The sequence below is a fragment of the Tenrec ecaudatus genome, chromosome 13 (genome assembly GCF_050624435.1).
Source record: "Tenrec ecaudatus isolate mTenEca1 chromosome 13, mTenEca1.hap1, whole genome shotgun sequence".
Classification (NCBI taxonomy): domain Eukaryota; kingdom Metazoa; phylum Chordata; class Mammalia; order Afrosoricida; family Tenrecidae; genus Tenrec; species Tenrec ecaudatus.
In genome coordinates, this window is record NC_134542.1 from 77,445,575 (window position 1) to 77,459,847 (window position 14,273).

The following is a 14,273-nucleotide window of genomic DNA, read 5'->3' on the forward strand; positions in this document are numbered from 1 at the left end:
TCAATGGGTGGGGGGGGGGGGCGCATGAAGGAAAGGATGTTCGCTGCTGTTTTTCCCAGTCGGATGCATTTTAATTTGTATTCAACGTTGAATTCCCCTTTAAGCTTTAAGGAGAGGTATTAAATTATTTCAAGAAACATTTTAAATTGTACTTCCCAATAAGACTGATTTCAGCATTGCAGAGTGAAATGCCGGTATGCACCAATGATGAAGAATAACGGTTGTCCTTCCTTCCTTTCTTTTACCCTCCACCCTTCTTTCTTTTTCCTCTTTCCTTCTGCCCTCCCCTTCCTCTCTGTTCTTCTTTCTTTCAGAGATCATTACTTGTGTGACGTGACTTGGGCCACCCAAGAAAAGATTTCTTTGCAGTGGCTCAGGAGGATCCAGAACTATTCTGTCATGGAGATCTGCAACTATGATAAACCCAATGACAAATGGAATTGCTTAGTGGTAAGATTGGATGGGCATGTGCCATTTCTAAAGCTGCATGGAACCATTGCTAAACCGTTTCTAAAGCCACCCGGTGCTAAGGGATCAGAGAAGGAATGAGTGTTTGGAATCAGCCAATGAGGGTTGAGACCCTGGTCTTTCTGATCCCAAGCTAGTGGGCAAGTTATGACTTTTACGTAATCTCATGCCTGATGGTGCTTTTCTCTCACCCTCTTTCACCAGTCATACGGTTTTAGTTATGACTTCCGTGACCGGGCAAGGGGGTGATTAACAGCCCCCCAAATGGAATCTGATCTCAAAATTCAAAAGGTCAAGGAGGACCAGGGACTGCAGGCCAATGACGAATGTCTCCAAAGAGAACATGCATGGCATGAGGAATGACTGGTGATGAGACTGTGTGAATCAATACCATACGGTGACTATTTTAAAGCAGTAAACAGCTTTAGAACTTAAATTGATAACTACCAATCTGTTTTCAGATAGTGTCAATACTGAAGCAAACCAAGTGTTAATCCAACCTCGGTGTGTTGACGGGTTCTGGCCAGGAGACTAGGAGGCCAGCCTGGCTTGGGGGAGCACAATGAAAGGCCTCTGGGGAATCTGTGGGTGTGTCTGGACTCCTAGCTGCCTGAGGAGAGGAGGAAACTGGTAGAATGTTGCACCTCCCAAGGATACCTCTGCAAGCTGCCTTTCCTGGCAAGGGGCCCTGTGCCTACAGATTTTCCCTCCCTGCTTCCATCCTGGTTGGACACAGGGCAAATTCTCATTTCAGAAAGTCTAGCACCTCAGAGCTACACTCATGCAGTTGTGATGCCTATTGTCGAGTTCCTATTGAATGTCAAGGAGCTCAGTGGTTTGGCACTGACCACTCCAAGGGAGGGAGAAAGATGTGGCTGGCGGTCAGCTTCTGTAAAGGTGTTCAGTCTCCAAAGCATTACAGTGCAGATCTACTCTGTCACATATGGTGGCTAGGAGTTGGAAGTTAGTTGCAACCGGTGGCATCGTGGTTCTGCATTGATCCATGACCTGCAAAGTCATCAGTTCAAAACCACCAGCGGCTCCTGTGGGAGAAAGACAGGGCTTTCTGCTCCATAGTTACCGTGACCCGATGGCAGTGAGTTTTGAGTCCATTATGCTCAAGCAGTAGGTACTAAGAAAGAGCCAAATCAGTGACTAAGCCTGTCTACAAAATGTTTTTGTTCTTTCAGGGCATGGCTTTATGAAAATAAGTCATAAAACCATTTATTGGACATTTATAGCATGCCAGGCTCAATGGAGATAAGGAGTATGGTTAAGTGACTTACTCAGAATTCGAACCAAGAAATTCAAGATTTTTGCTCCTTGCCAATTAAACCACTGTAACATTCAGGCATTTTGCTATGAAAGAGTGTAAGCAAGTCACAGAGGCAATGTCGACAGCAATGAAGATGACTAGTTCTATTGAGAGGCAAGGGGAGTGGAGTAAGGAGGTGACATAGGAGAAACAGTGAGTTGTCTGGATACATGGCACCCTGCTGAGCAGACAAGGGCAATAAGAATAGACTAGCAGATGCTGGTGTAAGAAGGTGGTTGAGGGCAATAGCTTGGGGCTTTCAGGGACTGTGGGCATACATGGCAGGGGTGATGAGAACTGAGTTTTGAGATATAGACTGAGGCTTGGTTGATATTCTGAGGAGGTTGGACTTACCTTGTAAGAAGTGGGGAGCTTCCAAAAGTCTATATTGAAATTAATGACTTAGATAGCTCTACCAGTTGCCAGTTGGTGTTCCGAGTGGGGGGTCTAGGCAGGTTGGGGAGCAGACTGGAAGGAGAAACTAGCAGAGTGTCCAATGAGGAGCAGATGGTAATGGACCACGGGAGAACCAAGGGAGTGGGAATTCAGTAGCAGCAGAAGACAGGGAACGTGAGGAAGGGTTTCAGAGGTGACCGTGAGAAGACTGAGAGTCTTAGAGTGAGTCCTGGGTTTCCAGTGTGGGTGAATTTCAAACTAGCACAGGAATGAAGGAGGAAGGACAGGAAGGTGTGGATGGAGACAACAGGACAATCATTTTCAGTTGATCAAGTGCCAGTGGAGCTTTCGGGGCAGTGTATGGGCCTGGATTCAGTACAAAGCTGTCAATGGCTGGAGTGCTTAAACACCGATATTAACATAAATGAATGGGGATAATGGTTAATTCTTTTGTTGTAAGTACAGTTTTGCTTATATTTCCATATATTGCAGCTAAAGAATAGAGTTTGTCACCTCACTTCTTTCTGAAATTCTGTCATTGTGTTTTTCCCTCCCTAGGCACAGCAAGTCATTGAAAAGAGCCAAACTGGCTGGGTTGGCAGAGTAAGTGTGTAGCTACTCAAGGCTGTTTAACCGAGAGGGTCACACCTGGGCCCTAGGCTGCTGGTTGTTAAGGAAGTAGCCCCTGACCTGTTTCTCAGAATCTTGAAAGGTTACCTGTAGAAAGATCTTTTTCACGGACACTATGCCATGTACTTAGTTGGAAAATATGAAGGGATCAGTGAAAAATCGAAGGAAGTACAAGTGAAACAAAACACATTCTAGGCATATTGTTGTATGCAAAGGCAACGGCTGTTGACAGGCATCCTAGATACCGAATGTACTCATTGACCTCCTATTGGAAGCGACGCATCTTCCAGGCAGAAAACACAGTTTCCACCCACACAACGCCTGCACAGACGCCTGAGATGCTGTGGTTACAGCCAGCAAAGTCTCAGAGGCATCCACGTGGTGCCAGCTACGCAATCCTCTGGCGAAAATCCTACACCTGTGGGTTCACACGTGACTAGGCACCTAGATGCACTTTCCCCAAGAAAGGACAGAGACCCTCTGGCTGCTTGCCCATTGGGCACAATAGCTAACCATGTGAGGACAAAATCTCGAATGAAGAGACTCCCGGCGGAAAAATGCCAGCCCTCACGGCACCTTGTGCAAGAAAGACAGAGACTGAGCCTCACCTAATGCTTATGATCATTTCTACCGAGCTCCTTTTGAGAGGGGAAAAAGAAAGGTGGCATACAGAACGATGGTGATTTCTCTGTCTCTGGAGTCCTAGAAGTGAAGCCCCCTGGTCTAGGAACACAAGCCCTTGGTGCTGCGCTCTCAGCTCCTGGAAGCTCTGACACGGCCTTTTGCTTGAGGCGCCGATTGGGCAGAGGGAAGAGGTTTGCCAACATGAAAAGTGGTTTCCTCCATGGCAAAAGACACGCTCCAGTTCCTCACGACTCTCTGGAAAAATATATGTTTTTTCCTCTCTGTATTTAACCAGACAGATGCCACTTTTCACACATTTGTACTAGGCACAACTCCATCCAGGGGAAACAGGGAAATGTATTAAAAAGATAAGGCTGTGAACACAGGTCTAGAGAGGGGAATGTGTTTCAGATTTCTGTAATGAGACCACCGAGTGTACTGCGTGCCTTAGCTTGCTCCAAAAAACGAATTCGCTTTGAATGACTAAATAGAGGAGGGAACCATCCCGCCGCTCCACCTCCCCCCTTCCTTCCTCAAATGGGAGTTCGATGAGAGAGGAAACTTCGAGGGTGAAGCAAACCAACAATTTAAAAAGACCATCTCCTACCTGCTCTCAAATGGAGCAAGGAAGTTGACACCATAAAGAGACGTCTTCCTTTCAGGCTGGGACGACACTGTTCTACTTAAACAGCAGAATACTCTCATAATGAATTCTAAAAAGGGGAGCGGTGTTTTGTTTCCATCTATATTTCGAGATGGTGTGTGTTTTCATTTAAAAAAATAAATTGTTGAGCATAGTTAACAAAACGAAGAGGCCTGTAATAAAATGGATACTTATGTCAATGTTTCATTTTGAAATGTATGACAGACATTCCCTATGGGATCTGGTTCAGAAATGGTAGGACTTCGGTGTGACTTTCCAAAAGAAATGCATATAAAGCATAGGGGAAGGGAAGTTGGGATCTTAAGTGCCTCCCTGTTTAAAAAAAAATGGTGGTAATGTGTATCAGAAGATACATTTGCGACTTTTCAGGAATTTACCACTTAAAGTCGACAGGCAAACACTAGTTACATAGTCCAAAACCATAGTTACCCTCCACACAGAGAACACACCCTGGAAAACCTTAGTCGCTGGTATTTATTTATTGTTGGGGGTTGTTTTTTGTTTTTCAGTGTCATGTGGTAGTGAGTCTCTAGGTGCATTCCCTTGTTTCAGTCTCACAAAAAGGCCCCATGAGTTAAATGTTGGCTGTTTTGTCCATTTCTCATAAAACTAGAATTTTCCTTTTCAACACTCTCATTTCCCTTATTGGGAATTTATATTTCTACCCTAGGTAATGGGAATCAAAACCTACATTTTAAAACATCCCCAGGTGGGATTTTGGGGTACTTTTCTTCAGCTCAAGGTTAAAATGCAGATTCTGAGTCCCTGTATTGGGATGGAAATACGAATTCCCGGCAGGGGGTTGAACTGGTTCTAAGTCTGTTTTTCTTTAAGTACTATGTTTGGAAGGTCTTTCTAAAAGCTAGGTTGCTACTGACAAGACACTAATTTGAGTTCACGTCTCTTCATTTTTCATTATTTTCTAGTTCCGGCCTTCAGAACCTCACTTCACATCCGATGGTACTTTCTTCTACAAGATTATCAGTAACAGTCAGGGCTACATACACATCTGCCGTTTCCAAATAGGTTCTGAGGTGAGCGTCCTACTTAGCTTTGGTCAAGTTGGCCTACTTTGCCTGAAACGAACTCAAAGTGCAACCGTGAGCTCGAACAGCAGCGATCGTGAGGCTAGCGCCGGACGTGGCGGTGTTCCCTCCGTTCTGTTGTAGATGGGGGTCTCTGTGAATCCGAATGAATTCAGTGGTGCCTAAAAACAACAACTTGCGGTGGAAATCGCTGGGTAATTTGATTAGTTGGCACAAATAATCATACTAATTCAAATACCTCACTGGCCAGTGGGGTGGGGTGGGCTGGGATGGGGTAAGAGACTCAGCAAGAAAGGTCAAAGTTGTCTGAAGTCTTCTGTAAAGATTTCCCCCGCCCTTTGAGCTGCTCTTTTCTTTTTTTACAGTTTTATTGGCACAAAATCCACACATCATACAGTTCAATAGTTCAATCGTATCATTACCACAACCCAATTAGAACATTTTCTTTCTTTTTTGGTTAAATTGGATTTAAAATGAGGTGTGTAAACACCATTGTTCCAGTGCTCCCTCCCTCCCTCCCTCCTCCCCATACCTGTTTGCGCCCCAACCCCCCTGACCCTCCCTCTCTCACCCCACGCCTACCTCCCCTGTAAACCCTAGTATCAGCTCTTATCTCTCCGCATCGACTCCTTTTGTGCTTCCCAAACTGGAAAACCCAACAGAAACCAAGAAAAAATAAAAACAAAATAAAGTGGTAAGGATAAAATGATAATAATATAAAGATAAAAATGCAAATAATGAGTAAGAAAGAAAAGGCCACCATCAGTATTTTAAAAGCCAGGGGAGAAATTTTTGTCATTTAATAAGCAAAATATACTCATAAACAATTTTTTATCTGTCCACTCAACTTCCCTTGGTGAGAAAGTCTAATAAATCTCTTTTTTAAAAAACACCCTGACAGGGCTGCACATTTCTTACAACAGGAGCCTGGGAAGTAATCAGCATTGAAGCGCTTACCAATGAATACCTGTGAGTATTCCACTACTCCATGGAATTTAAACCTCTTGTCATAATCTCACCCCCTTTGCCCAGAAATGGGGGAGGGGGAACTCGCCTACAAATAAACAGTAGTCTATTTGGAATGTGTTCAGTACTTTTTTTCTCTTTAACATACGGAAGGCTTAATGATTTTCACATATGCTTTGCAGATTTGATAGCATGCCACATAGCTCTACCTCTTGCTCTTACCTGCTTGACATTGCAAGCGCTGTCGCCTCTTCCTGGAATGTGGAACCCGGCTTCAGAGGCCTTTTGTTAGCGTTCCCTTCTGGTGGCGCTGCGTTCTTGGAAGTCTAGGGAAGCCTACGTTGTCTGTCCGTGTCTGGGTCTCCTCCTTTGAAAACGGGCACTGTTTTTCAGAGCCTTTCAAATACATTAGTTATTTGTGGCGGGGGGTGGGGGAAGTATGTTGTTGCTTTCATTAGAATTTGAGATGCTGTTATTATTTTTTTTGGTTTCTCTATGGGAGAATTTTGGTCCCATTAGCCCTAGTAGCTCTTCGAGGCCCTCTTCAAATGTGGCACCTCCACTGGCAGGAATAGCAGGCAGGGTTTTGCCCTTTAGAAGTCTCTATTAGCACAGAAAAGGGGATGGCCCCTTCAGATTCCTTGTCCAGTCATGTTTTTGTACAAAAGGCTCTGAGCTTTTGTCCTGCTAATTAAGGAAGAAACAAACGCCTTATATCCCTATATTTTAGCCTGTCAAGACAAAAAGTCTCGTACTTAGAACTAATAGAGAACATAATCTTCAGTTTTACGAAGTGGGGTGGAGGAGTTCAAGGATAAATGAAGGGCATATGTCTTAGGTGCGCTAATGCTTTATGTTTAGTTGAATGCATCTGACTTTTCGGAAAACATAATTAATATACATTATATTTGCTTTCTTCTCAGATACTACATTAGCAATGAGCATAAAGGAATGCCAGGAGGAAGAAATCTGTATAAGTAAGAGCTCTACTTATGAAGTCGTTGACTGGGGTGTTTTTAGCTGATGAACTCTTATTTCTGTGTCCAAATATTTCTAACACTGGGACTGCTCTAGAATGCTTTTGTCACTTTAAAAGCCAGTCTGCACACCAACACAAAAGAGGATGCCTCGTGAGATGGTTTGTGAGACTGCCAAACAATGAGACACTTCAGGTGGTTACAAACATCCAGTATGTCTTCTGCATCAAAGGCACCTGGTGGCACAGTGGGTTAAATATCACACGGCTAACCAAAAAGTGGGGGGTTTGAATATACCAGCCACTGCATGGAAGAAAGGTGAGGCAGTCTGTCTGTGAAGATGGACAGAACCGGAAATCCTATGCAACAGTTCTACTCTGTCCTGTGGGGTCTCTGTGAGTCAGAATTCACCCTATGGCAGTGTTTTCTTTTCACATTAAGAAACAAGATGTTTTTGAGGATCCTTTTGGCATTCAGAAACCTTTGAAACTTGAGTGGTGTTATTCAATTCCTTCCTGTCACTATTCTTTCATCGTGTACTTAATTTCTCCCTTGGGCTTTACAGAATCCAACTGAGTAACACAAACAACGTGAAGTGCATTACCTGTGAGCTGTATCCAGACAAGTGCCAATACTATTCTGTGTCTTTTAGTAAAGAGACCAAGTATTATCAGCTAAGATGCTCCGGTAAGTCTGAACTGACTGGAAAGGTGGGCAGCTGCAGCTGGGGCACTGTGTCTGTCTGAAGTGGCTCTCTGCTTTCACCCCTTCCCCTTGCACTCGCCAAGAGATCCTTCCTCTTCTCTCTGGACAAACTTCTTTCCTTGACTGAGCCATCCAGGAGGTTTCCTTTCCTGTCTCCGCCTTGAGAAACATTTCCCTCCCTCCCCCTCCTGCCCCCAAATTCCCTCATTTTGAATTTGAGGAGCTCTTGAGATTGTGTAAGTCTCCTTCCCCGCACTCCTACCTGTATGTCTGAGCAACCTTCCTCCCCAGTCTGCACCCAAAGCCTGGCGTGGCACTGAGAACACATGCACTCCGGAGCTTACATAGCACAGAGGCACCACCTCCGTATATATCCTCATATTGTGGCTATTTTTGTTATCATTTTGCCCACTGCTTGTTGAATGTGAAAAAGTGCACGTGGGTGGTGCCTGTCCCCTATTACACACACTGCTCCCTTCTCTCGTGTTAGTGGTATTTTATCTCTCTAATAAATAGGGGAACCTGCATGAGGCGAGAGAGAGAGAGAGACTTATGTCAGGCAGAGCAGGTTTCAGAGTCTCTCTAATATGATAATTCTCAAAATGGGAGAGAGAGAGACTGCATATTCTGGAAAGAACTGACAATTGCCAAAAACAGATCTCCTAGCCAATTAATCTGAAATTTTCCCTACAATTCTTTACTATGGCTATTTTTAGTTACCATTTACATGCATGTATGTTATACTAGATCCTGCGATAATAGCGTGCACATGTGTATGCCCGCGTTAATAGCTTCATACTTATTCGTGTGTGACCTTTTAACAACCATAAAGTAGACGTCATGATCCCCACTTTGCATATGGAAGTTTAGATGATTTTATCCGAAGTCACGCACAATGAAACCAGTATGCAAACCCAGGTCTGTGTGGCGCTTTTATTGTGGTTCTGATTAAGGGTGAAGATTAATTAGTGGATAAATGCTCATCAAAATTGAACAGCTCACAAAATTCCATTACCTTCACCACTGTAACTATTACAGTTCGGATAAATGGTGAAGAGATGTGCTTGCCGGAAAAGCACTTTTGCATGCCAGCTCCGACTGGGCAGCAGGAGGGAATCACACCCCAACCCAGGTGAGAGGCCCGCCCTAAAGAGCCCACCTGGCCTGAGAGAGGGGACATCAAAGCTCTGCTGAGCTGGGTAGAAAGAAAGGGAAGGATGGGTGCCAGAGGGACCAAAGGCTTAGATCACAGAAGGCCCAGAGGCGAGGCTGCTCCTTCCCTAGGCTCCTTTCCTGCAATGCTTCTTAAACTTAAATTACAATTACTGTAAGGGAGCAAAAAATTGCAGTCATAATAACAGCCAGCAGTTTTTTTACTTCCTTAGCTACTATATTTATTTTGTGTTCTACCGAAGTTCAATGGTAACAAATGATATTTTTGAAAAGGAATGTATGTTCTCTCTCTCTTTTTAATGTAATATTCACCTAAACTTTCTTTTTCCCGCATTATCTTAACAGGCCCTGGTCTGCCCCTGTATACTCTGCACAGCAGCAGCGATGACAGAGGTAATTTGTCATTGATCACCTTCATTTGGTTTTAGGAATAGTTGCAATTGGGAACACCATACTTAGAACAGTGTGATTTCCCTTGGCTTTTGAATCTCCTAACATATATTCTGACTTGAACTCAGAGTTTGTGGACCGAAAGATGTGTCATCTGGTCAGTGACAGACAGGTGTGTTCAGAGTTGGGTTGCACAGCCTAAATTCTTCACCTTGTGACTCATTTCTGCTGTCCCTGGTTTAACTAGAACTGAGAGTCCTGGAAAGCAACTCTGCTGTGGGTGAGATGCTAAAGGATGTGCAGATGCCCACGAAGAAACTGGACTATCTTCAGATGAATGGAATGAGTAAGTTCAAGAAGACTTAAACAGCAATAAATATAACTAAATATGATCAATTAATCTTTAAAGACATTTGCATCTTGTGTTCCTTAAAAATCTCATTTAGAGGGTGGCCAGGAAATAAATGTTCTGTGACAAGTACTACTAATTTCACATTCCCTTCCTTAAACAGAGAATAACTTCTATGTGGAATGTGTTTCGCCAAGAGAAAAGGTATCCTTGAACACTAGTGTCGGTGCTAGTGCAGTTGAATCATGCTGGTAACTCTGTTAAGTATCACTTGTGCAACAACCTTAAGGATACCCTATTATGCTTCACCCTAAACCCCAGGAGATTGAAAAATCTGTGAGATAATAGCATTGAAAGCATTAGGAACAGCTATAAAATGTTGAAACTTTAGTCTCACTACAGAAATCTTGACTTCTTCTAAAATACCCTCCCTGTAATTACCCTATAACTGGCCTTGTGGCCTAACCATCAGTTTTACTTATTGACTTCACAGAACAATGAATGCGTTTGAGTTAGAAACCTTATTTGTTTCTTTGTCTTTCTCCCCAGTAGGAATAACAATATATGGTCTATCTATATCTCTCTATCTATCTATCTCTCTATCTATCTATCTATATATCCATATTTTAAAACAGCATAGATGTAGTTCACTTTGAAATATAAAATAAAAACCAAATATACTCAACTGTCTTAGTATGAAATGAGAAGAAGAAAAACACCGAGTCGGTCTCCGGAACATCTTAAAATTGAATGTGTATTTGACTCTCCTGCAACCTTGCTGACATGAACATTCGGATCAGGCCCAGGAATCTGCATTTGGAATGAGCTCCTCGTGGCTCTTGACCCACACTAGAGTGGCAAGTGCTTACAGTTTGGGGACAGCTAACAGGAACATTCTGGCGCTGAATGTATTACAAGCCGAGATGTGACATTTGGTTTCACTTGGTACACAGTGAGGAGCCCCAGAAGACTTTAGGGCCAGCAAAGCATCATGATTAGAGAGATAATATGGCAAAGAGTGTAGGTTGGAGCTGTGGGGTAGAGATGGGGAGGGAAGTCCAGTTGGTAGGGGTTATATCATTTCAAAAACTTGGAAATGAAGCCCTGAAGAGAGGGGGTCAGGGGTGGACAGGAAAGAAGGACTTTCAAAAAAGGCAAACAACCTCAATAAGGTAGAAGTAAAATATCATCTATTCAACGAATGCCTATTCAGTACGGCAAAAAGCAAAGGCTGAGTTTCCCATACTCATTCAAAACATTCATGATCAACTACTGCTGGTTTGTCATACTGTTGAAATGATGACGGAGACTTAAATTTGTGATGCCTTTATTAGAGTTGGAATCAAAGGCAGTAGGTTACAAGCAGTTTAAATCAGAAGGTCTGAAGATTGCCTGCCAAATACCAATCGAGGAGAATGCTATTCTGGTTGAAGGTTCTACTACAAAACCTTTCATTTCTCCTTAACTAAAATAATTGTAAAAGAGCAAAAGCAAAATGAAAGAGTAATGTATGAAGAAACAGCTCTAAAGAACAGTCTTATTTTCCAACAGGTAGAATCTATTGATTTTGAAACTAATCTTATTAAGATAAACAAAAATTCTCATTAAAAGAAAAGTATAAGATCAGTTTAACTGACACCCGAATTTTGGAGACAGGGAAGCAGGTCCATTTATTAAGGAACAATTATGACTTCACTGATGTCCAAAGCAGCCACAGAGAATTAACTGGGTCTGCAGAGACGGCGCAGAATACCAGCAGGAGTTTACTTCAGGCAGACCTGATGGCTTCTTGTGAAACACAGAGCCAAAAATGGGGTGGCGATACAATAATAAGAATGCTATTAAATCCGAATTTTAACTGAAACATCCTAAACAGCTTCAAGGAAATTCAAGAAGAGGAAAACTTCAAACCTAAGCCATAAACAAACTAGATAAATAGATCAGATACCAACAAACAGGGCTATAAAAATAAAACTTTAGATATTTGAAGATGCACTTTTATTTTACAACATATCAGTGTCTTTAATAGATATATTAAAGAGACTTTATTGTTTATTGTTTTAATTCTAACTAGTTTCTTAATGTGGGAGAGAATCTTTTTATATCCTAAAAGCATTCAGGATCTAAACCGTTTGTTTCCATTTTTCTATTCTTACTTAGTACATTGTTAAACTCCAGACATAACTTATCACTGACAGAGAAAAGAAAGAGAATTTTGTTCTAATAACTACTCTTTTCTCCGCTAATTAACCTTTCTGTTTGTTTAGAAGCTTGGTATCAGATGATCTTGCCTCCCCATTTTGATGAATCCAAGAAATACCCTCTACTAATAGATGTGTAAGTATTTAAGAGGACGGGTTGGTTTCAAAGTTCACCATTACATGCTCTTTACCCCAGGGCTGGTTACTGAAAAATAAAGCCCCAAACGCATCCTTGCTCTCTCTGAACTGTTGTCAGGCAATTTCATTGCCGTCTCTTTCTATTTTGCTCTCCAAGTGCCAGCCAGTGTTTTCTTCCAGTACGTATTCTCCCATCAAATATGGCATGTACGTTTGGTTTTCTTTCCTTGAACTACTAAGGCAGTTTCCAAAGAAAAAGGTTTGAGTCCTAGACAATTTAACAAGCAAAAGATGCGTTTTAACAGCCTTCATGATTTCCTTTCTCCTCCAACTTGCCCAAACAATAATACCCTTTGGTTGCTTCGATTCATCCGTCCACTGTTCCTTCTGCTTTCTCAAGTACCACTGACTGGTATTTTCTATTCCTCTTCTTGGTCAAGTTCCAAAAGATGCTGAAATCATAGTCTTTGAAACAGTTAATGAGACTTTGGGTCATCTTTAAAATATTGCAGCCCTGGAAGACATTTCTTTTAATGACTACCAATACGCTTTAATATGGTCCTTTAAAAGTTGTCCTAGCCTTGCCCAGAATGCCACATTGCCCAGAATGCCACATTGTCACATTTCCTACTCAAGCTTGTCTCCTTTCCTTTATTAAAATAAAAGAAAACTCGCAAGGGTTGTGGGTGACTTCCCTGTGCCAGGTGCTTCACCAATTTGTCTTCGTTCCTTCACATGGCAGACTGTACTCAGATACATCACTTTTCTGTTACTACTAGCTAATGAGAAGATACAGATATTAATGTCCCACACAGCTTCCCTCCACTATAGCCATAATTCTTTAAAAACTAAACATAAAATCCCAAAGGTCCAGATGGATATTATAAACTCCCTGATGGGCCATTTGATTTTTATTCAGACAGTAACCTAATACTGTTTATAGTGATGTCTGGTGGCATAGTGGTTACAAGTTAAGCTGAGACCCACAAGGTCAGCAGTTCAAAACCACCAACTTCCCTGAAGGAGAAAGACAGGACTTTCTACTCCCATTAGCAATTAGTCTTGGAAACTCTAAGGGATAGTTCGTACCATGAAGTCACTTTGAGTCAGCATGGACTGTATAATGTAAATTTGAGAATTTACTTTAAGTTTTAGCCCTGATATATGTTTTTTTAAGTGTCCTTAGGAAAAGAGTAATATTTCTCTTTTAGCTCTTCAATAAGTAATTATTTGACACTTTAGAAAAGTATAAAAAAACATAGTAACTTGTGGGTTCATTTCTATTGAGTTATTGTCCTCTTTAAAATACTTATATATATTTTGCTGTTGAAAACATAAAGCAAAAATATGCACCAATTTAAGGACTGGAACACAGTGACCTTGATGACAGCCATCAAGTTGTGCAACCACTCCCACGCTCCTTCTGAGACTCGTGGCTGCCCGGATACACAAGCCCATCGCTTCCTAACATTTCTCTGTGACCTTTGGAGTGGTTTCTCTCAGGGATCCTTAAACTAAGGTCCGCGGGCCACATGTGACACCAGGAGGACATTTATCTGGCCTGCTGGGTGTTTTTCCCCCTTTTGTTTTTTTACTTCAAAATAGGATCTGTGCAGTGTGCATAGGAATTTGGTCATAGTTTCTTTAAAACTCTAGTCTGGCCCTCCAACGGATCTGAGGGACATTGAACTGGCCCCCTGTTTAAAAAGTCTGAGGACCCCTGTTTGGGTCCCAAATTAGCATAATGCTCAAGGCTGCCTTTGACAAACAACCCAAAAAACTAGTTAAGCTAAAACGTTGTCTGTTGGGTCTTAAGAAGACTTCAGGGGGCATTTTTGGTTTATGATTCAAGAATGATCTCCACTTGATGGCAGTGGGTCTCCGTGGGTGTTGTTGGAGGAAAAGGAGGAAAACATTAGCAAAGGCATGCAGGAAGGAACTGTGGGTGCTGGGTGGGAGAGAGCGTGAGCAGGCACTTAGGAGAGATGGGGAGCTGGAGGCGCTCTAGGGCCAGACTCCAATCTGTGGATGACTGGAAGATGACACATTCAAATGAGACAGCGATGAGCTTGAGGAAGTCACTGTTTCTTCACTTCAAGCAAACATGTTTAACACATTGTCAAGAGGGTGGACCTTTGTAGAGCAGTTCTGTTTCCATCAACAGTTTACAGTGTGTTGTTTCACGCCGCAGATCACAATCTCCACAGTGTAACCTCTCATGCAGCGGCAGG

General features: G+C 42.5%; 1 protein-coding gene across 1 annotated transcript in view; it reads left to right on the forward strand.

The window, feature by feature from the left end:
* The window catches only part of DPP4 (dipeptidyl peptidase 4), a 101,899-nt gene that overhangs the window by 62,540 nt on the left and 25,086 nt on the right, over positions 1-14,273 (forward strand). The window contains exons 12-20 of the mRNA XM_075529134.1: positions 315-450; positions 2,738-2,782; positions 5,024-5,131; positions 6,045-6,112; positions 7,033-7,086; positions 7,652-7,773; positions 9,310-9,357; positions 9,602-9,700; positions 11,971-12,040. Of these exons, the coding sequence (XP_075385249.1) occupies positions 315-450; positions 2,738-2,782; positions 5,024-5,131; positions 6,045-6,112; positions 7,033-7,086; positions 7,652-7,773; positions 9,310-9,357; positions 9,602-9,700; positions 11,971-12,040 (750 nt within the window). The remainder of the gene's footprint in view (positions 1-314; positions 451-2,737; positions 2,783-5,023; positions 5,132-6,044; positions 6,113-7,032; positions 7,087-7,651; positions 7,774-9,309; positions 9,358-9,601; positions 9,701-11,970; positions 12,041-14,273) is intronic.